At 42.2% G+C, this 24,137-nt stretch overlaps 1 protein-coding gene across 1 annotated transcript; it reads left to right on the top strand.

The window, feature by feature from the left end:
- Nucleotides 1-3,054: 3,054 nt before the first annotated feature.
- LOC115172632 (RAS guanyl-releasing protein 1) lies at nt 3,055-23,930 on the top strand. Its single transcript, XM_029730264.1, has 17 exons — nt 3,055-3,280; nt 4,285-4,469; nt 11,385-11,490; nt 13,582-13,644; nt 14,149-14,280; nt 15,604-15,757; nt 15,918-16,091; nt 17,229-17,345; nt 17,475-17,750; nt 17,920-18,000; nt 18,270-18,374; nt 18,607-18,716; nt 19,107-19,251; nt 19,512-19,548; nt 20,124-20,258; nt 22,425-22,804; nt 22,945-23,930. The coding sequence occupies exons 1-17, from the start codon at nt 3,168-3,170 to the stop codon at nt 23,083-23,085; spliced, it is 2,454 nt and encodes an 817-aa protein (XP_029586124.1). The 5' UTR covers nt 3,055-3,167; the 3' UTR covers nt 23,086-23,930.
- The last annotated feature ends 207 nt before the right edge of the window (nt 23,931-24,137 follow it).

Raw genomic sequence — 24,137 nt, 5'->3', positions numbered from 1 at the left:
TTCACAAGTTTGGACAGCACAGTAGAGCACAGTACAGTAAAGTAAAACAATGTTTTTAGTAGACTATAGTTCAGTACAGTGCACTCCTGTACTGTACAGTAGAGTAGACTAGAGTTCAGTACAGTACAGTAGAGCCCACTAGTGTTGAGTACAGTATAATAAACTGTATTGTACTGTACTGTACTGTACTATTCTGTACTGAACTGAACTATACGCGACTCTACTGTTCTGTGCTGTACTGTACTGTACTGTACTCTACTGAGCTCTACTGTGCTGTACTTTCATCTCCAAACGTGTAAAACATTAACCTAATGTAACAGGCGTAAAAGAAACGCGTGAAACTAGTCCTTGATGAGAAAAACAACGGTCAGGGGAGGTTCTCTTCAGCACTGTTCAACCAATCCAATAAATGTGGAGAAGGAGTTAAGATGGAGTGTCGCCTTGTTAATCTCCAAAAACGGAAATTGTGTCACAGGCTCTCTTTCCATTTCCCCTGAAAAGCGGAACATCCGGTTGTTGGGGACTCAGCAGAGCATAGACGTCTACTATTGGTTCAGATTTGGTCCAACCAAATTTGGACATGTTTGGGGGCAAAGCTCATTAAAATAATAGCCAGTGTGTAACTACACACTACTTTTTTGCACAGTAGGCAAGAATTTCCTTTCTTTTTCGGCATCAGGCCTGCCTTATTCTCACTTGTCTTTAGTAGGCCAAATTACACATTCTGGTAGCATCTGACTCCAGAGTGATCTTTTCATGCAATTTGTAGTCTATGACATTTAAGATTTAGATATGATCATTTTTCACAAAATAGTTGAGATGTAGTGACCTAACTTTTTCAAAGTCACTTTAGTTAAGTAAACTCTATTTTTCTTAAGTGTAGTTTTAGCGTAACTTAAAGGGTCAAAATTCAGAGACACTTAGGGATGCAAGGACTGGCGATCCATGAAACTGACCATGCATGAAATCCATGAGGCTTTTTGAGGCTTTATAGTGTTTGTTTACATTTACTTTGTTTAAAAACATTGGAGTAAAACAAATCACAATAAAATGAATAAATGGGTACATTTCATACATTTATAAGTACAAAAATGAATGTAGGAACTGGGCATTTCCATGTAAAAGACCCCAGGAGCATTAACATGAAGTTCAAATTAGTCCATCGAATTCGGTGTCAAATGAAAGCTTTATTTCTATATTTTGGAGAAATGAAGGCATATATAAATGTTTCTACCATTTTCCATCCAAAAAAAAGAATAAGCAAAGGCTTTGGTTTCTGGTTAAACAGATGGAAAAGACACCTTAGAAAAACATCTAGCATAAAAAATCTTAAAAGGTATTAGAGATACACAGAATAATGTGGAAGTAAAGACCCCTGACAACTAATATCAACATGTATATTTAGTTTAACAGTTTATTTATCCCCTGTCTTGACATGTGTGATTAGTCCTAACATACACTACATGATCAAAAGTATGTGGACTCCTGTTCGTCGAACTTCTCATTCCAAAATCTAGGGCATTAATATGTAGTTGGTCCCCCCTTTGGTGCTATAAGAGCCTCGACTCTTTTGGGAATGCTTTCCACTAGATGTTGGAACATTGCTGTGGGGACTTGCTTCCATTCAGCCACAAGAGCATTAGTGAGGTTGGGCACTGATGTTGGGCAATTAGGCCTGGCTCGCAGTCGGCGTTCCAATTCATCCCAAAGGTGTTCGATGGGGTTGAGGTCATGGCTCTGTGTAGGCCAGTCAAGTTCTTCCACACCGATCTCGACAACCATTTCTGTATGGACCTCGCTTTGTGCACAGGGGCATTGTCATGCTGAAACCGGAAAGGGTCTTCCCCAAATTGTTGCCACAAAGTTGGAAGCACAGAATCGTCTAGAATGTCATTGTTTGCTGTATCGTTAACATTTCCCTTCACTGGAACTAAGGGGCCAAGCCCAAACCATGAAAACACCCCGAGACCATTATTCCTCCTCCACCAAACTTTACAGTTGGCTCTATGCATTTGGGCAGGTAGTGTTCTCCTGGCATCCGCCAAACCCAGATTTCTCCATTGGACTGCCAGATGGTGAAGCGTGATTCATCACTCTAGAGAACACGTTTCCACTGCTCCAGAGTCCAATGGCGGTGAGATTTACACTACACCAGCTGACGCTTGGCATTGCGCATTGTGATCTTAGTCTTGTGTGTGGCTGCTCGGCTATGGAAATCCATTTCATTGAGCTCCCGACGAACAGTTATTGTGCTGGCATTGCTTCTATTGCCCCCGTAGTGAGTGCTGCAACCGAGGACAGACGATTTTTCAGCACTATTTTTCAGCACTCAGCGGTCCCATTCTGTGAGCTTGTGTGGCCTGCCACTTCGCGGCTGAGCCGTTGTTGCTCCTAGATGTTTCCACTTTACAGTTGACGGGCGAATCCACCACATACTTTTGTATATATAGTGTAGCTCTTACGGGAATTCAACAGGCTCACAGAAACATCTTTATAGGGGTCTAAAGTATACTGTGTAGTAGAGAGCTCTGACGGAGAGGAAGGCCCCGCCTTTCCTTTTCTGCAGGCGCAGCAATACAGCAATACATGGAGCTGTGGTCATGGTGGCAGTGTAATTCCAGGGAACCTGAAGACACTCGTCATGGTATGATTGGCATACAGCGTAGGGGCACTGTGAATTAACAAGCCAACTCTTATTAACAGACTGACACAAACCTATTGCTGCAATCCATTTAGTTATTGCACACTTAAATGTGATCAAATTGATTTAAAACGCTATCCATTTGTAGTCCTAATAATCTATGAAACAACACATTTTCTGATAGTTAATTGGTAATATCAGAAAATGGCAATTTAATCGTGACTCATGCTTTAATGTCAAATCACTATACAATGGCAATAGACTAATAAAGAAATAGGTCAGGCGGCCTACTCGTTCTACTCATGTGAGCTCGTATGTGCCCCTATACATAAATTACTGAGCAGTGACATTGGGCGCATCACCAAAATAACTTTTGTTCAAGTGCGTTAACGCCCACACAGCCACAGCACGATGCATAATTTGTGCGGTCTTCATTGACAAGTCAGGACGATGGTGAGCTTCCCGCCGGTGCACAGCCGCACACTGAACCAAGCATGCAACGTTGCTCTCATCGAAACGGACACAGATGGATAGTCTCGTTCAACCACTTGTTGCCCAGTATCTCGCTATGGGCTGCCAATCCAAAGAAAATGGGCAAAATGAAAATGTGGGCTCGAATGGAAAGGAAAAAGAACATTCGTAAGTTTTTATTTTATAACGAAGTCCTTCCTGTGTTTGTAAAATTAACTAAATAGGTTTATGGAGTGCGTTACGTGCTCAGTTTAAATACGGCGAATATGGTTTTGTCAATTTGCAACATACGCAATTTTAAAACCTTTATTGACACCGAATACATATTTGAATCTTGTACACTTTTCCAATGTAGTCCTAATTTAAATCAGAAACTTTGGTGGTTCTTGGTCGTAAAATAACTTGAGTGCAACAATTCAGAGCGATTTATAAAAGCATCGCCAGAGCGCACAAAATGTGCACTCTCAAAACAGCTTCCCTATCTATAGTCTATGTGTTCTCTCATTGGAATTGTATGCAATAGTTAAGTGTTTTTAATGACAATTTTAGCCTATAGTGTGGAAAGTGTATAGAACAAGTTCATGGCATCCTCTCTGTTTATCAGCCATCTAACTGTTCATTTAGTGCAGTTTCCCAACCCTGGTCCTCGTGTACCCCCAACAGTACACATTTTTATTGTAACCCTGGACAAACACACCTGACTCAATTTGTCAACTAATCATCAAGCCCTCAATGAGCTGAATGAGGTGTGTTTGTCCAGGGCTACAACAACAATGTGTACTGTTGGGGGACTGGAGGACCAGGGTTGGACAAACAATGATTTAGTGGTTCCCATTATGGAAGTCAGTATTCAATGATTTCCCCAAAGGGAAGTGAATGAGAACAATAAAAAAATAGCACAGCTACTGTAACTGTTAAGATACCTGGTATTAAACACGTTTAATTATTGTGTAATGAACATGACAAGTGTTGTGTTAGTTGCAATATTTTTGGTACACTTATACCTACAGTACATTTGATGTGTGACTTCATTGTTTTGTATACTTCAATAGTTTAATGTTCACTGCATGCTGTGAAAGTCCCCTATACACACACACACACACACACACACAAAGCTGTGCTCTCTACACCTCCCTCTATCTCACTCCCTCTCTCCACCACTGCCCCTCCAGACGTCTCTCTCCGGGATGTGGCTCCAGATCTAAGGTCTGTCCACCGGTGCCTGCCCGGCCTCAGCGGTTCAACAGGCCCAACCTGGCTCAGATGACCCAGGGCAAGGTCACGATGTCTCTGCCAGGAAACTTCACAAAGGGGGCCAGCTGGGAGGAGGTGATCCAGGCCTGTATCCAGTCCTTTGGTGAGTCTCTGTGCTCTGGGTTGCTCTTGAGTTTCTGCCAGCAATGCTATTGGTAGCTAATGTGCTGCATATTTCTCTCTGTTATTTGAAAATGATTTCTGGCTCAGTCGGTAGAGCACGGCACTTGGTTTAAGTTTCTGCTGGGACCACGTTACATAAAATTGATGCATGACTGTAAGTCACTTTGGATAAAAGCATCTGTTAAATCACAATAAAATAGGTTTTTGTTTTTTGTTGCATGTAAAATTACAAACACGTTTAATCTTTCAGTTTGTTGTACAAAATGGTTGTGCAGGTCAGGATCATTGTCATTAGTTCTGCTTGTTAGGTTAAAGCATTTTTAAATGTCGCTGAACCTCAATTTATTTTAAATCAGTACAGTGAGTGTTTCCTGGAAGCACCTGTTTTTCTCTGCATCTAGCTGTTTGATGTTAAGAGACCCTGTCTCCATTAAACTGTCACCATTTACAAGGTATCTCTAATTCGCATGTAGTGCTCGGTTGACACAAACAGAACACATTTGAAGACTTAAATGAACTAGCCTCTATTTGTTGTCTAACAACATGGTCGTCAGTCTTTGCTTTTGAGATAAGACTGGGATTGACATTAAGGTCTGAAAGGCACTCGCACATCAGGAATATTTTTGGTTGCTCGAAGATTATGATCACTTGCCCAAAAATGTAAGGTGGCTATTTTCACCTACAGACTGGAGGAACCAGAAATACTAGACTACTGCAATTTTGGTTGTTATCATAAAAAAATCTCAGAGCAGGTTCAACTTTGGCGACTGCTCAGGTCACTTGCCCCGGGCAATAGTGCAAACCTTTATACCAATCGCTGTAAGACTGTATAATTGAATGTGTATCCAACTATGCCTGCTCTGAATATGAGATAACACAATCATGCAACAACTGAAGTAATGATTCAGTAGATGTGGAATGTGATTTAGGCATATCACATTAGTAATACATTAACTTAACATGAAAATCTCGCCTAGGGGCCCCAAAAGGCTAAGGACATCCCTGTTGGCTGCACTATCAATGCTGTCAAAAACCCTGTCAAATTAGAATCATGTGTTCTACGAAGTTGTCTGGAGTGCTCTCAAAGTTATGGTGATTATGTCTATGAAGAGGCAAGCATTCAGATTGCCGTTGCTTGGAGACACAAATGGAGTGACGTGAGAGTGATGAGGTGGTACAATGGACTGAATACAGAAAGTGACATCCCCTACTTACAGTTACACTATCTGTCAGGGGGAACAATAGGGGAATAATGGCTGGCTGTTCATTTAGGATTCAGAAAAAAAAGATCAGCCAAGTTAATAAAGTGAGAGCAAGAAATTGAAATCCTCTCATCGGAATCTGTTCTGGAGATAAACAGGCAGGGGTTTTAAATCCAGGTTATTATAAGGGACAGAATGGAGGTACCTAGTACAGAGGGGTCTAAGAGGGATGAGCGTTCCCCAGCAGCTGCTGTCTCACATCAGAGGCTGACCCCCCAGGTCCTGGGGCTCAGGCACCTTTTTCAAATGTGAGAGCATACGCAAGAGCTATTTGAAGGATTAGCTGGCGGCTGCTAGCCCAAAGGTCAGCCCCCCAAACGGCCCTCCTCAGATGCTGACCACTCTTTGAAATGCAGAGGACCAAGGGGCATGGATCAATAATGTTTGACATCATCATTCACCCTCAAGTTCACGCTCCACAGTTCCACTCACCCACATTGCCCGAAGTCTCTACGCAATCATAATGTTAATGGACAGCAATGGGCAGTGTATATATTTGAATGCCTCAATCGTAGAATACATTTTTAATGAAATGCATATTCCATGTAAATCATGTATGATGCAGGCATAGAACCTGTGAATGTCACAAAGAGATAAACCATGAGTCAGAGGATCCACTGCAAACTTGGATGTACTGTAGACACTATTGTGAAAAACCTTTATGTGCCTATGGCGATCAATATATGTACACTTATGGAGCATCATGGCTGTCTGGGGGTATTGAAGTAAGTTCCTGTACTGAGGAATGTATTGTTCGACATGTAAACCTACAGCATGCTGGTACATTCAGTAGACAGAGAACTATTGAAAGTGTGCAACTAATAATGAAATTGAAATCTCTGGGGTCTCTTAGACCGTTCCTTACCGGTTCGTTCATGTGTACAGTAGAGATAAGCATAAGGCTGACGGAGGCAAAACAAAAGGATCATCCAGCCCAGTTACTGTACCTCTCTGTCAAAACAAGGAAAGACTCCTTACACCAGGGCTTTGCTGATGATGCCTATGATAATAAAAACACTCAAAGTAGGGCAACACTCCCAGCTGTGTTTGTCATCATATCCCTCCTCCTATCCCAGTGCCGCCTGCTGCTGCTTTCCTAACTTTCCACAGTGAGTAAGACGGAGGGGATTTCCTTAGCAATTAGCCAAGTCTGGGTTGGCAGGGTGGTGTTGTCAAATAATGAAGCAATTGTTTACCTGGTAGTGACTCAAAACTGTTTCCTTGTTATTTTAGGTCATTTTAGAGCACGTGTCAAACTCCACCCTTGTACTTGATTGATGAATTAAGGTCACTAAATAATTAACTCCCCTCACCTGGTTGTCTAGGTCTTAACTGAAAGGGAGAAAATAAAAGACACTCTGCCCTCCTTGGAATGAGCTCGACACACCTGTTTTAGAGCATAACTTGCTTGTAAGATTACAGCCATAGAAACAGCAATGTTCCATTTATTATAGTAGAGGAAGGATAGTTTGCTTGTTTTGCATCACAGTCCTTTTACATACTGTACAGTGACAGTATAAAGCTTCAAACCTATTGATCTTCTAGATGTTTCTTTTTACTCTTGCCTGTTTTTTATTCAGTAACATTGTCTGTGTGTCATATTGTAGCTGGGAATGTAACTTTTCATTGACCATTAGGGTGTTGTAGCCATTGTTTGAACGAGTAAACAGAACACTCCCGTACCAGCGGTGCAGGATATACGAGGACAGGATTAGCTACCTGCTGAAGTTGCCTAGTGAGATAGATAACAAAGATTAGAAATTAACATGTTGCCATGGTGTCTGTGGTATTTCAAGGAGATATGGGATAAGTGGGGACCCATGGAAACTAGAGTCCTTGTGTGGCATCAAGACAATGCCAGCTGTTTAGGTTCAAAGTTAAACACCATTATAATGGTTTCGTCAAGGTGCTCTCTTAGCCACGATTCGATTTCCAGAAAGTCACTGGCAAATTGTTTAATACTAAAGAGTTCAAAAGAGATGCTTTGGCTGACCACATAGGATAACCCTTTTTGGTTCCATGTAGACCCCTCTGTGGAAAGGGTTCTTCAAAGGGTTCTCCTATGGGGACAGCCGAAGAACACTTTTAGGTTCTCGATAGCACCTTTTTTTCTAAGAGTGTAGCAAAGATGTTTCCCATTTCTATCCAATAGACAACCATGATAGTGAACCACTTATTATAATCAAATCAAATGGTATTGGTTATATACACATGGTTAGCAGATGTTATTGTGAGTGTAGCGAAATGCTTGTGCTTCTAGTTCTGACAGTGCAGCAATATCTAACATGTAATCTAACAATTCACAACAACTACCTAATACACACAAATCTAAGTAAAGGAATGGAATAAGGATATATACAGTTGAATTTGGAAGTTTACATACACCTTAGCCAAATACATTTAAACTCAGTTTTTCACAATTCCTGACATTTAATCCTAGTAAAAATTTCCCTGTCTTAGGTCAGTTAGGAACACCACTTTATTTTAAGAATGTGAAACGTCAGAATAATAGTAGAGAGAATTATTTATTTCAGTTTTTATTTCTTTCATCACATTCCCAGTGGGTCAGAAGTTTGCATACACTCAATTAGTATTTGGTAGCATTGCCTTTAAATTGTTTAACATGGGTCAAACGTTTCGGGTAGGCTTCCACAAGCTTCCAACAATGAGTTGGGTGAATTTTGGCCCATTCCTCCTGACAGAGCTGGTGTAACTGAGTCAGGATTGTAGGCCTCCTTGCTCACACACATTTTTTCAGTTCTGCCCACAAATTTTCTATAGGATTGAGGTCAGGGCTTTGTGATGGCCACTCCAGTACCTTGACTTTGTTGTCCTTAAGCCATTTTGCCACAACTTTGGAAGTATGCTTGGGGTCATTGTCCATTTGAAAGACCCATTTGCGACCAAGCTTTAACTTTCTGACTGATGTCTTGAGATGTTGCTTCAATATATCCACATAATTTTCCTTTCTCATGAAAACATCTATTTTGTGAAGTGCACCAGTCCCTCCTGCAGCAAAGCACTGTCACAACATGATGTTGCCACCCCCGTGCTTCACGGTTGGGATGGTGTTCTTCGGCTTGCAAGCCTCCCCCTTTTTCCTCCAAGCATAATGATGGTCATTATGGCCAAACAGTTCTATTTTTGTTTCACCAGACCAGAGGACATTTCTCCAAAAAGTACGATCTTTGTCCCCATGTGTAGTTGCAAACCGTTGTCGGGCTTTTTTATGGCTGTTTTGGAGCAGTGGCTTCTTCCTTGCTGAGCGGCCTTTCAGGTTATGTCGATATAGAACTCGTTTTACTGTGGCTATAGATAGTTTTGTACCTGTTTCCTCCAGCATCTTCAGAAGGTCCTTTGCTGTTGTTCTGGGATTGATTTGCACTTTTCGCACCAAAGTACATTAATCTCTAGGAAACAGATCACGTCTCCTTCCTGAGAGGTATGACAACTGTGTGGTCCCATGGTGTTTATACTTGCGTACTATTGTTTGTACAAATGAACGTGGTACCTTCAGGCGTTTGGAAATTGCTCCCAAGGATGAGCCAGACTTGTGGTGATCTACAATTATTTTTCTGAGGCACTGAGTTTGAAGGTAGGCCTTGAAATACATCCACAGGTACACCTCCAATTGACTCAAATGTTGTCAATTAGCCTATCAGAAGCTTCTAAAGCCATGACATAATTTTGGGGAATTTTCCAAGCTGTTTAAAGGCAGGGTCAACTTAGTGTATGCAAACTTCTGACCCACTGGAATTGTGATACAGTGAATAATAAGTGAAATAATCTGTCTGTAAACAATTGTTGGAAAAATTACTTCTGTCATGCACAAAGTAGATGTCCGAACCGACTTTCCAAAACTATAGTTTGTTAACTGACAACCAAAAGTACTCATTACATTTTAATGCTTAGCAGCACAGAAAATTGTCCAATTCACGCACTTATCAAGAGAACATCCCTGGTCATCCCTACTGCCTATGATCCGGCAGACTCACTAAACACACATGCTTTGTTTGTAAATTATGTCTCGGTGTTGGAGTGTACCCCTGGTGGCAGTTCTAGACCATTTCAACTGGGGGGGGCCAAGCTGGGGCCAGTTGTACTGTTAGAGGGGCCAGTTACATTAGACATTATTGTTGTCATATCGTTTTCTTCACTGCATTGCAGGCATTAGCAGGCAAAAGACCATGTTCATAATCATCATCGTTGCCAATGTCTAATAATGGATGTAAAAAAAAGAATGATAGCAAAAATTTGTTATGTAAAAATTATTTCATACTCCACATTAAGGGGGGCCACAAGGGGGTCCAAAATTGTTGTCACAGCCCCCCTGCCCCCCCCAGAACCGCTAGTGTGTGCCCCTGACTATCCGTAAATAAGTAAAAACAAGAAAGTTGTGCCGTCTGGTTTGCTTAATATAAAGAATTTGAAATTATTCATACTTTTACTTTTGATACTTAAGTATATTTTAGCAATTACATTTACTTTTGATACTTAAGTATATTTTAACAATTACGTTTACTTTTGATGCCCAAGTAGTATTTAACTGGGTGTCTTTCACTTTACTTGAGTCATTTTCTATTAAGGTATCTTTACTTTTACTCAAGTATGACAATTGTGTACTTTTTCCACCATTGCTACTTTGTGGATACAGGTAACAATGTATTCCTTGAGATCTTTCCCACTGGGCACAGACGTCATTTCAACGTCATCTAGTTTTGGTTGAGTTGTCTAACTAACTAGAATTCAACGTGAAATAAAATAAAAAAATGTCACAATGTCATTGGACTTAGGTTAAACGTTGGGTGGAAAAAAAGACAAAATTCCATTACGTTGATGATTTCTTTCCAAATCCAATCAGTTTTCTACGTTCATTTAACGTCATCAAATAGATTTTTTTGTTGTTAAAATGATGTGGAAAACAACATTGATTCAATCAGTTTTTGCCCAGTGGGTTTCCACATTGTCATATCCTTTTTTATCTCCAGTGCCTCTAGGGACAAAGCTGTTAGAGTAGATGACAGAGATAGTGGCTGCAGGTTGCCGTAATGTCTGTAGCGTTAGCAGGGGTAGGGGAGGTGGTCACAAAGACAGGAAGTGAGATACGACAGAGAAAAGTAGACCACAGGAAAGTCACAACACCACCACAGGAAAGGCAGAGACGTCCAGAGATGGTGTATACCAGCATGTCAAGCATAACCTCAGATAGTAGGGGAATTGGTAATGGTAGTTGTACTTAGATGACAATGCTATCATACATGCCATTTATTTTTATACATGTCCGTTACCCAGTGACTAGATACACTTAGAGATTTGCATTTGACACATAACTTGCACATTATTGTGTTTATGGTTGATTTCTATCATTCTTTTTCTGTTATTGCATGACTTGTGGCTGAAAGAATCCAGGTAGTTTTAATAGCTACATCCCCTTGTTTTGTTGACATTGATTCTTTGCATGACATGACTGCTGGATTTTGTTATCCAAGAGCTACATTAGCATTGGACATTGATATTCAGAAATCATTTTCTTGTCCATATGAACTCTCAACCATTTGCAGTACAGTATTGGCATTGTGATGTGCAACAGCATGTCTGCTGACGTGCTCCATGTGTTGTGTGCACTCTTTCAGACGTGGAGGGCTCTGTATGTGGGAGCAGCCACCTGATGAACATCACCCTGACCATGCACCGTCTCCTCTTGTCCTCCAGTGACCTCCTGGAGAAACTCACCTCCCTATATCCTTTACCAAGCAGACCCAGTGCTCTGCGGCTGCTCCACTACAGCCAGAACTATTATTGAGTTGGCACAAGGACCTGACCAATCTGTTGTGCCAAACATAACACAGGATCTTTACCGGCTGTGCAGCACTGCTTTGTGATTTGGTTGTCGGTAGCAACGGCCAATTAAGATCCAACTTGGCTGACAAGGTGCCATGTCATCGACGCCTCACTCCTCCAGTCAGTGTGACTATCAGTGCCAATATGTGTGCACCCCAATTTCGTATTACTGTACTGTAGATTCTTTAAATGTCTTTGCTAGCTCCAGTACACATCACCATGTTCTGTTTCAAATTCAGTGTCTTCCAGGTACCTTACATTTTTTTCTATGACCACCAGCTACACAGGACCATTCAAAAAACATGATTCGTCCCAGTTTAATTCCCCCACTTCAGGTCTGGTTTTAAAAGGTCACTCTAGAAGCCTATTTTCTGTTTAAAATGAGCAGTATACAACAAGAAGGCCCGCACACTGTTAAAGCTCCCAATTCACCGATTTATTGACAACGTTTCGATCCGAAACGGATCTTCGTCAGGTCAAACACACTGAGTGTTCACATCCCAAAATATACACATTTCACCTCACATGATCATTGCGGACATGACTCATGGTGGGTGCAAATAACATTTGTATATCTCTAATAATGAAATAACAATGAGATGGGTGCATTTAATGGTTCCATAATATATATTTACATAATGACCAAATGAGCGGTATGTAATCTAGTCCTCCATTCAACAAAGAGCTCTGACATCACAAAGCCTAGAGGAGCAGCAGTACTGGCCCAGTGAGGAGGGCACTAAGGCTAGGGGCTTCAGGTATTAATGACCTCTTCCCAGACTGAAGTCCTCTTCAGATATAAGCACAGCCTCTCAGCTGCCCAAGGAGGCTTGCTCACCAAAACCTACGTCACACCTCAAGATGCACGATGCGTCCTGCCCTCTATTTTGAACCCCTGGGCTCGTTCTGAGCCAAGGTCTCAGAAGCATGCATCAAATATTGTTAAGAGCTGGTAAGGAACAAGGGAAAGCACTGAAGCCATTAATGCCATTTATTGTAAACACAATCTGGCTTTGGGATGGTGTGGGCGGCTTTCGAGCTCCCATGATGGAATTAGCCTTTTTATGTGCATCACTTCAAGCTGATTTCTGCCAGTAGAGTGCTGTGGCGAGGCTTACAGTGCCCGGCTATTTTTAGCCCTGTTTTATATAATAAGAAGAATAGAAATGTTTTTTACTTTTGATTAATACAATCCCCCAGGGATTCTGGTCACTCTGTACCTACCGAGCATATGGCACAGCAGCTTAGGTAATAAGCCATTGAGAGGTAAAAGTAACATTATGTAAGCAGTGTTTTTAGCTGGTTGAGAGAACATGTTTTTACTAACTTAAAGGGTCCTCTGCCAGCAAATGTAATACACAGTCTGTTTTGGAAGGAATAGTGAATGTGTGTTGGGCACGTTTAAGACACTTTTATCCAAAGCAACCAAGCAATCCAACCCATAGCACTGTAAAAACCATGTTTCAACCAACTGGCTATCGGAACCACACACCACCAGAATGATTCACTTGCTGATGCTCCTAACCAGTTTTGTCATTTGCGATCGCCTCCTCCCAAACCACCAAATGTCACATCTGTTTCCTGCGCTAAATATAATAAACACCCATTTGGAATTGTTTACTTAGATCAGGGGTGTCAGACTCATTCCATGGAGGGCCTAGTGTCTGCTGGTTTTTGGTTTTTCTTTTCAAATAAGACCTAGACAACCAGGTGAGGTGAGTTCCTTACTAATCAGTGACCTTAATTCATCAATCAAGTACAAGGGTGGAGCGAAAACCTGCAGACACTCGGCCCTCCGTGGAATGAGTTTGACACATGTGACTTAGATGAACAGAAATGAATAGACACTTTGTCCTGCATAGTGATCCAGGTCATTTATTCACTAATAAATCCCACATACAGTTCCTGGTCTCTTCCCTGACTCTAAACAATGTGCACACATTTTAATATACCAGTGAATCATAATGTATCCTTAACTTGAGTTGTTACATTTAAAAGCGCCGTGGAGAATGAGCAGTCCACAGAATGTGAGAGGATCTGCTACTTCATCAGGTAACTGTGTGTTCCCCGTGCAGTGGTCCTGATACTGTCACTACCACAGGGCCTGCTGGGGTCCACTAAGGCCTTCACACAATACCACACTGTCCAATCATTCTTATGAAAGAGCTTATGAAATCCACTTGTCACCTAATAATACAATATTCTGTAATTACGTTAATGGTTTAGGTCAGTGTTTCCCAACCCTGGTCCTCGAGTATCCCAACAGAACACATTTTTATTGTAACATTTTTATTGTAACAAGTACACCTGATTCAACTCAATCTAATCATTAAGCCCTCAATGAGTTGAATGAGGTATGTTTGTCCAGGGCTACAATGAAAATGTGTACTGTTAGAGTTACTCGAGGACCAGGGTTGGGAAACACTGGTCATGCTATTATTACATTTACATTAAACTACAGTGTTGATTTCTTATTAGATAACTAAACAACTGAGGTTTAGAGTTAGAAGTATAGTATTTAATTGCAGTGAACCATCTATTTTCTATCTATTTCAGGTATTGGATCCAGGAGTTCTGGACAATGTTCCGGTTGCACAGCAGCCTGTCAGACTCCATGGAACAGTTCCAGGATCTGATCAGAGATCAGGGCCAGGAGAGGCTGTGCCCTTTGTTGCAGACTCAATGGATGTAAGTATCCCCAGTATATTACTGAACAGAATTAATATCTCTCTGGCTTAACATTCATTCTGATGTAATGGTTTCAAATGATGCCTGTGTAGTACACTATATGTACAAAAGTATGTGGACACCCATTCAAGTTAGTGGATTTAGCTATTTCAGCCAAACCCTTTGCTGACAGGGGTATAAAATCAAGCGCACAGCCATGCAATCTCCATAGACAAACAATGGCAGTAGAATGGCCTTACTGAAGAGCTCAATGACTTTCAACATGGCACCGTCATAGGATGCCACTTTTCCGACAAGTCAGTTCATCAAATTTCTACCCTGCTAGAGGTTTCCTGATCAACTGTAAATGCTGTTATTAAGAAGTGGAAAAGTCTAAAACCAACAATGGCTCAGCTGCGAAGTGGTAGTCCACACAAGCTCACAGAACGGGACCGTCGAGTGCTGAAGTGCATAGTGCGTAAAAATCGTCTGTTCTTGTTTGCAACACTCACTACCGAGTTCCAAACTGCCTCTGGAAGCAACGTCAGCACAATAACTGTTTGTCGTGAGCTTCATGAAATGGGTTTCCTTGGGCGAGCAGCCTCACACAAGCTTCAGATCACCATGCGCAATGCCAAGCGTCGGCTGGTGTGGTGTAAAGCTCGCCGCCATTGGATTCTGGAGCAGTGGAAATGCATTCTTTGGAGTGATGAATCACGCTTCACCATCTGTCAGTCCGACGGACCAATCTGGGTTTGGAGGATGCTAGGAGAACGCTACCAGCCCAAATGCATAGTGCCAACTGTAAAGTTTAGTGGAGGAAGAATAATGGTCTGGGGCTGTTTTTCATGGGTTGGGCTAGGCCCCTTAGTTCCAGTGAAGGGAAATCTTAAGGCTACACCATACAATGACATTTTAGACGATTCTGTGCTTCCAACTTTGTGGCAACAGTTTGGGGAAGGCCCTTTCCTGTTCCAGCATGACAATGTCCCTGTGCACAAAGCGTGGTCGATACAAAAATGGTTTGTCAAGATTGGTGTGGAAGAACTTGACAGGCCTGCACAGAGCCCTTACCTTAACCCGATCAAACACCTTTGGGTGAATTGGAACGCCGATTGCGAGCCAAGCTGAATGTATGCAAGTCCCCGCAGCAATGTTCCAACATCTGGTGGAAAGCCTTCCCAGAAGAGTGGAGGCTGTTATAGCAGCAAAGGTGGGACCAATTACATATTAATGCCCATGATTTTGGAATGAGATGCTTGACGAGCAGGTGTCCACATACTTTTGGTAATGTAGTGTACTTGTGTATTTCCTGTCTATGTTGTTCACCATGTTGTGTTGCAGAAATGACAGGCACTGGTCTCAGAAGCCCAGTCAGAAAATCAAGGCTAACAGCAGTAAGAAGAGGAAAGTGTCTCTGCTGTTTGATCACCTGGAGCCCATCGAACTGGCTGAGCACCTCACCTACCTGGAGTTCAAGTCCTTCTGTAGAATATCAGTGAGTAGAGTCCCAATCCGCCTGAATGTGATTGCTATTAACACTGTGACATTGGGAAGAATCTCATAGCACTCTACTTTAGGTATCGCAATGCATTCCAAATGTGTTCAGCCAACCTTTTAGCAAAATGAGTCAGCATATGCTTTATTATTTCTGCCAGTTTGCAGACTACCAGAACTACATCCGCAGTTGCTGCATGAAGGACAACCCCATGATGGAACGTTCCATTACGTTGTGTAATGGTATCTCACAGTGGGTGCAGCTCATGGTTCTGAGTCGGCCTACAGCTCAGCTGAGAGCAGAGGTTTTCACCAAGTTCATCCATGTGGCTCAGGTATGGCCCTAACTATTCCTGCTCCTCCAGATCTTTCATAGACTAACACTCTATCTACAGTTTATGTGTAAAAAATAACAAAATGTCCACATACAAGGTATTTAGGTTCCATGTTTTGTACCCTCTTAAAGAGTGTTTGTTCATAGTGTATATCCAGTGCCTTTTCCTCGGCTTAAGCTAATACATGTCTACCATCTCATACAGCACAGTGAGACCTACCTACTGCTGAGCTGCAGAAGCACCATCATTTGTAGTTACATAATGCATATTAAAAGAGGGCTGCTAATGACTCTCAAGAGTTCCATGATGGGCTTTTAGTGCGTCAAAGATGCTTGCTAACAGAGAATGTGTGCTTTGAATATTAACAAAGTACAGGCCATCCGCACTAATGGATTTATCAGGTGAAACACTGACACTCAAGTGCTAGCAAGTATACCATGGAAAACATAACTTGTGGCTCTAGTTGATGAAATCTGGTTATTATGCCTCTTCACCACTTTATTCACATGCAAAGCGGTGTCCTGAAAAGTGATGACGAGCTGAGAGAGTTGGAGGGAGAATCTCTCTAGGTTACTTTAAAGGGATACTTCAGAATTTTGGCAATGAGAGAGTCAGATGAACTCGTGGATATCAGTTTTAGATTTCTGTGTCCAGTATGAAGGAAGTTACAGGTAGTTTCGTAAGCCAATGCTATATAGCGTTAGCGCAATGACATGAAGTCTATGGCATCTGCTAGTATGCTAGAAGATACCATAGACTTCCAGTCATTGTGCTAACGCAAGGTAGCATTTGTGCTAGCGCTAGTTAGCAACTTCCTTCAAACTGCACGCAGAGACATAAAAATGGTATCCACGAGTTCATCTGACTCTGGGGAAGTAGATAAAGGTCCTCATTGCCAAAATCCTGAAGTATCCCTTTAATGCACTAGTCAGATGCTGCTCCTCTACCTTCTCTTAATGTATTCCACATCAATGGGTTCCAGGGTCCCACAGCAGGGCTATAGCATCAATTAGGGAACTGAGAAAAGTGTGGCAGTATTATGAGTGCATTATGCAATCAATATTGGAGTGCTACTTGTGGGGTGTACTATTGGTTGACTCCGGGGTTCATTTAATTGTTTGTGTATGTGTTAACCAGAGCCTCCATCTTATGCACAACTTCAACACACTAATGGCTGTGGTGGGGGGCCTGTGCCACAGCTCCATCTCCAGACTTAAAGAGACCAGTTCACATGTATCCCACGAGGTCACCAAGGTACATTATCTATAACATTATCATAACTTGATCTATTGATCAGTGTGTTGACAAATGTCTCCAATATATATACACACTGTACAAGGTGATCATCTCCAATATCTTCTCCGCTGTCTCTTCTCTCCACAGGTGCTGAATGAGATGACAGACCTCCTGTCCTCCTGTAGGAACTATGACAACTACCGTCAGGCGTACAGCAGGTGTGCAGGCTTTAAGATCCCCATCCTGGGGGTCCACCTCAAGGACCTGATCTCAGTCAACGAGGCCATGTCAGACTATGTAGAGGACTACAAGGTGAATGTTCAGAAGCTCCAGGCTCTGTATAACCACATCAACGAACTGATCCAGCTACAGCAGATCACCCCACAGCTCGACGCCAACAAAGACCTGGTCCACCTTCTCACGGTTAGTGCACACTTAAAATGCCACTGACAAGTTTATACCTACAATGCAAAAATGACACAAACATGTAATCATAATATCAGTACAAAATATCAAATTCATAGGCTAGTACACACTACTGTGTTCGTTGGAATATATCAGCTGTTTGACCCTGGTGTCCTCTGCTGCTCAGCTGTCCCTGGACCTCTACTACACAGAGGATGAGATTTATGAGCTGTCTTACACCAGGGAGCCCAAGAACAACAAAGCACCCGTGAGTAAAAAAGGGACATGAAAAACTGAAAATACCCCAGCCATATCAAGTTCACTGTGTTTTGGCTACGGGTATTTTCATTAAGACCCAGTTAGCTTTACTGAATCATTTCTGAATGTCTGGAAATTGGATGTTGCATATCTCATGAACAAACCTATTGAAAGAGAATAAGCACTGAAACCTTTTTTTAAATTGTCCCATTTAACATCAGTATGATCTATTCTACATCTGCTGACAGTGTTCTGATCATCCGTTTTGTTTTCCATCAGCCAGCCACCCCCTCTAGACCTCCAGTGGTTGTGAACTGGGCTTCAGGAGTGCCCCCCAAACCTGACCCAAAAACCATCAGCAAACATGTGCAAAGAATGGTGGATGTGAGTTATCCAAGATCTATCCCACTGTATTCTCGCAGGCATTGTATTCTGTTTCATAAAGAAAGTAATTGTGTTATGATTATTGTTATGTCATGACTGTTATGTCATGACTGTTATGTCATGACTGTTATTGTTTACTATATACATTATTCCTCTAGAAGTTGTGGTTTTACTCCTGATCTATTGTGCTTCATGTATCGCACTACGATTTCTTGTCTCTCGTCCTCAACAGTCCGTGTTTAAAAACTATGACCATGATGAGAATGGCTTCATCTCTCAAGGGGACTTTGAGAAAATTGCTGCTAGCTTTCCATTCTCCTTCTGTGTCATGGACAAAGAGAAGTAAGTGGAGTGTATGGCTCCTTTTGTGGGTGAATGGGCTCTCCTTCGGCACATTAGACAGTTCAATGTAACTGCATGGGTTCATTTGTGACTGCAGAGAAAGGAAACTAAAGTGGAATCTGTTAGCAGGGTCTGTAGCAACAGGAAACAGAAATAGCAACAGAACTATGAGCTAGCCATTCTCACTGTGGTCAACTGACAGGTGAAACCACTAACCTTTTAACCAGCTAGCTACTGGAGTGAAACTGTTGAAGTGAAAAAAACTGCTAGTTGCTCCTACTTCAAGGAAGACATATTAAATGTTTCCCAATGTCTACACAGCACATTTCAAACATTTCTTATCAGACAGTTTGTTTAACGTGAGATATGCTTTGTGTTGTCCTGCTCCAGGGAAGGCCTCATCAGCAGAGAGGAGATCACAGCCTATTTCATGCGAGCTAGTGTCATCTGCTCCAAATTGGGTCTTGGCTTTGTCCACAACTTTCAGGAGACCACCTACATGAAGCCCACCTTCTGTGACAACTGCTCTGGATTCGTAATTCACTACTCTATATTACAACACTATGTCCTGGCCTGTCTTCAGCTAGGCTGTAGTTCTCGTTAATAGGGCCAGGAGGTTTTCCAGACCATGTAACCGGAATAGGAAAAACTCTGGGCCTTAGTTATAGACTACTCATCAACAATAGCAATGCAGTTACGACTATAAATGACAATATTTAAACATGCTCATTTTTAAATATGCATCACTTGTGTTATCTATAAATAACCGTAGCAACTTCCTCTTCTCCATTACAGTTGTGGGGCGTCATAAAACAAGGCTACAGATGCAGAGGTGATTCTTTCTTTTACTGTCACTGCGTTTAGACTGGAATATTCCATAGTGTTTTCATACATGTCATACTGTATGTAGCTTAGAGTTCAGTACTTTGTATTGTTGATAGAATACAATGTTAGCAGATGTTGTTGATAATGGGGAGGCTGTGAGGAGCAAGTGAAGTGTAGCTATCTTGAGAAGAAGCTGCGTTGTGTGGTTTCTGTCATGCAGACTGCTTGCTGAACCTTGCAACAGATAAAAGACTTGAGTCTGCAGTCGCAACCACAGCATTGCTTTTTACCCTCTTCCCCTTGACACAGTCAGAAACACACTGTTTTCATGGCAACATGCACGTAAAGGTCTGAGAACTGTTCTGTTCCACAGGCTGAGCAGCACCATTAGGCTACTGAGGGGAATGGAAGTTACATTAACTGGCAGGGTGCTGAAGTGTTCCGTTAGTAAATCACAACAAAACATAAACATGCGTTTTCTGTGCAACCCAGCAAGACCATACAAGAATACATTTTTAACTACCTCCTTTCCACCTCTGCTTGCTCTAACACGTTGTCTGCATTCTCGTGGCCTGTTCACAGACTGTGGGATGAACTGCCATAGGCTCTGTAAGGATCAGGTGGCGTTTGAGTGTAAGAAGAATGCCAAGGGCAGTAGCACCTCTGAAGGTCCACTAACACCAGGCTCCACACCCGGCACCACATGTGGCCCAGAAGGTGAGGAGGGACAAACACACAAACACACAAACAGCGCATTTGGAAAGTATTCAGACCCCTTGACTTTTTCCACATTTTGTTACGTTACAGCCTTATTCTAAAATTGATTACATCGTTTTTTCCCCCTCATCAATCTATGCACAATACCCCATAATGACAAAGCAAAAACTGTTTTTTAGAACTTTAGAATTTTATATTTTTTTAAATACAGAAATATCACATTTACATAAGTATTCAGACCGTTTACTCTGTACTTTGTTGAAGCACTTTTAGCAGCGATTACAGCTTCGAGTCTTCTTGGGTATGACGCTACAAGCTTGGCACACCTGTATTTGGGGAGTTTCTCCCCTTCTTTTCTGCAGATCCTCTCAAGCTCTGTCAGGTTGTATGGGGAGCGTCGCTGCACAGCTATTTTCAGGTCTCTCTGGAGATGTTCGATCGGGTTCAAGTCCGGGCTCTGGCTAGGCCACTCAAGGACATTCGGAGACGTCCCAAAGCCACTCCTGCGTTGTCTTGGTTGTGTGCTTAGGGTCATTGTCCTGTTGGAAGGTGAACCTTCGCCCCAGTCTGAGGTTCTGTGCACTGTGGAGCAGGTTTTCATTAAGGATCTCTCTGTACTTTGCTCCGTCCATCTTTCCCTCGATCCTGACTAGTCTCTCAGTCCCTGCCGCTGAAAAACATCCCCACAGCATGATGCTGCCACCACCAACCTTCACCGTAGGGATGGTGCCAGGTTTCTTCCAGACATGATGCTTGCTATTCAGACCAAAGAGTTTAATCTTGATTTCATCAGACCAGAGAATCTTGAAGAGTCTTGATGGTTCCAAACTTCTTCCATTTTAGAATGATAGAGGCCACTGTGTTGCTAGGGACCTTCAATGGGGCGGCAGGTAGCCTAGTGGTTAGAGCGTTGGACTAGTAACTGAAAGGTTGCAAGATTGAATCCCTGAGCTGACAAGGTAAAAATCTGTCGTTCTGCCCCTGAACAAGGCAGTTATTAACCCACTGTTCCTAGGCTGTCATTGAAAATAAGAGTGTGTTCTTAACTGACTTGCCTAGTTAAATAAAGGTTAAAAAAAAATGTTGGTACCCTTCCCCAGATCTGTGCCTCGACACAATCCTGTCTCGAAGCTCTATGGACAATTCCTTCGACCTCATGGTTTGCTTTTTGCTCTTTTTGCTGTCAACTGTGAGACCTTATATAGTCAAGTGTGTGCCTTTCCAAATTTACCAGAAGTGGACTCCAATCAAGTTGTTGAAACATCTCAAGGTCGATCAATGGAAACAGGATGCACCTGAGCTCAATTTTGACTCTCATAGCAAACGGTCTGAATATTTATGTAAATGTGATATATATATATATATATCATTATTTACATACATTTGCAAAAATGTCTAAAAACCTGTTTTCGCTTTGTCATTATAGGGTATTGTGTGTAGATTGATGCAGATTTTTATTTATTTATTCCATTTTAGAATAAGGCTGTAACGTAACAAAATGTGGAAAAGTGAAGGGGTCTGAATACTTTATGACTGTACTGTACACGCATACTAAATAGGTTCTTTATCTAAAATAGTGATAACCACATGTAGTGTAGTAGTAACCAGCCAGAGCAGCTTTGTGTTAGAAATCTAAAGCCACAGAAGGTCGCCATCCGTTGGCCTATAAGTAATATATCATCCTCATTGTGCTTACTACTGTTATATAAACTAAAACCTATTTTGTCTCAGATAGGCCTAAACTGTACCATTCAATGTTGCAACCATTGTTGACACTGGTCATATAGAGTGCAAATACACAGGAACTTTAAAATGCCAAATCATTACTTGAAAGATAGTTTGTTTTTGCAGATGATAGTGCAGGTTTAAGCTACTTTATGGAAAAGTGTCACAGCATCCTGCGTAGTTTCCCTGTGTAGGTGGATTCAAACTGTCATACTGCTCGCTAAAGTCAAGGTCCTGCCTCACTTACCGTAACACTGGATGTGCTTTCAGGAACTACTAAAAATAACATTCTGTGGTCAGACAATCACTCAGTTGACTTTTTCTTAACCTTATGGGATGCAGACTGTATGCAAACACATCACTTCAAAACCAAAAAACTGACTGAAATGGGTTGAACAGATCAGATTTGACTGACTATCTTCATGGTGTTGTTTGTGTTAGGCTCAGAAGAGGGGCCTTTCCCGTACCCCTCAGAGGAATGTAGGGACTGGAGCCTTGACTCACCTGCCCCCTCCCATCTGAGGCTCCCCCCTGAGCTGGCCATGCCTGTGGGGGTCCACCGCAGCACCCAGACAGAGGGCCCCCACGCCCCTGCCCCCCCTCCAGAGCCTAGTCGGCTGCAGCCAGTACAGTCCTCTCTCCTGGCCCCTGTACCCTCCTCTCTCTTGGCCCCCATACCCCCCTCCCTCACCCCATGCCCCAGCCCAGTGCCCCAACGCAAACGACGGGCCTACGCCAAGTGGGAGAACAGAGCCTCTACAGTGCTAAAGCCCAGGGAGTCGGACGAAGACAACAAACCCACCTATGATAATCTGGAAACGGTGAGATTCAGACACCACTGGGTTACTGATACGTGTTCAATTGTGTATATTGAATGTACTGCATTCTCATTTTAGAGTTTTGAACGTAAGGTTGACCATTCAAACAAATAAACAATGATAGTGAATGATGTTGTTCTCAGGAGAACCAGAAGCTTCAGAAGAACAACGAGACGCTGCGTAAGAAGCTGAGGGAGACGCAGCGCGAGGTAGAGATCCTGCAGACACTCCTAAAGAGGCACGCCCTTCACTCCGTGGTGGAGGACTCCTCCTCCTCCTCCTAGCCAGGAACGCCCCTCAGCCGGTCAGACACACCCACTCTATGACATCACAGGTGATGCTCAGCCATCTGTCTCCAGAGCCACTGACAGTACTGTATGTCTTGGAGGACCCTAGTGCCACACAGTCGAGATACACAGACGGACCTAAAACTCCCTGTGAGGAGACGCTGTTACTCACAGTATGGTATATACAGCCAGTCTTAACACCAGTTGCAGCCAATCACAGCCAAAACGGGGTTATGAGGCAAAACCAATGAAAGTACCGTCCTGAATAGGACACAGACAATCAAAGTACAGTACCAGCCATCATGGAACATAGCCAAAACATATCCAATCAGTGTGCCATCGACTTTGGGACTCAGAAAACCACACAGTATGGCAGAAAGACCAGGAAACTTAATCCAGGTGTACTGTGTAGTTATTGTCCTGTTTTAGGTAATAACAAGGTTGCATAATGTATACAACATGTAAATCCACATGATTTCAATGTTACTGTCCATATTTATTGTTAAAACACTACAAACTCTAGAGTTAATGTCAATCATTGAGGAAAAGATAAGCAGAGTTCAATTTTTTTTTATACTGGTAGATATAGACAAATACGTGTTTTTATGTATGTGTAAGACATTTTATCGAAAGAATACATTCAACCACAGTTTTATCATGTATATTTCATCAGCTCAGTGTTGTCCATAGTAGCAATTAACATGATTCACCAATGACATACCATGTAAATTCCCTAAGCGCATGATATATTGTGGTGCCATCGTACCAGTATTTCTCTCAAGATGTCCTCTCTCAGTATTGCTGTCACAACGAATGTTTTAATAAAGACATATTCTCTATTAGTCATGTTGGGTGAGTTTTCTAATTCAATGGGTTCTAATTTGTCTTTGTTTCTATGGAACTGACAGTAGCTGTGAGATAAGTTCCACTAGGGGTCACTGAAACCCTCTAGAATGTTGGCATAGCCAACCACCAATATATAACTGTTTTTTATCTATGCCTACCACTCTGACTGCTTTCATAATGGCTTGACGGTTTTCATTTTGTTT

The sequence above is a fragment of the Salmo trutta genome, chromosome 33 (genome assembly GCF_901001165.1).
Source record: "Salmo trutta chromosome 33, fSalTru1.1, whole genome shotgun sequence".
In the NCBI taxonomy this organism is placed as follows: domain Eukaryota; kingdom Metazoa; phylum Chordata; class Actinopteri; order Salmoniformes; family Salmonidae; genus Salmo; species Salmo trutta.
Note: the sequence above shows the minus strand (reverse complement) of the source record. Positions and strands in the feature narration are given on the sequence as shown.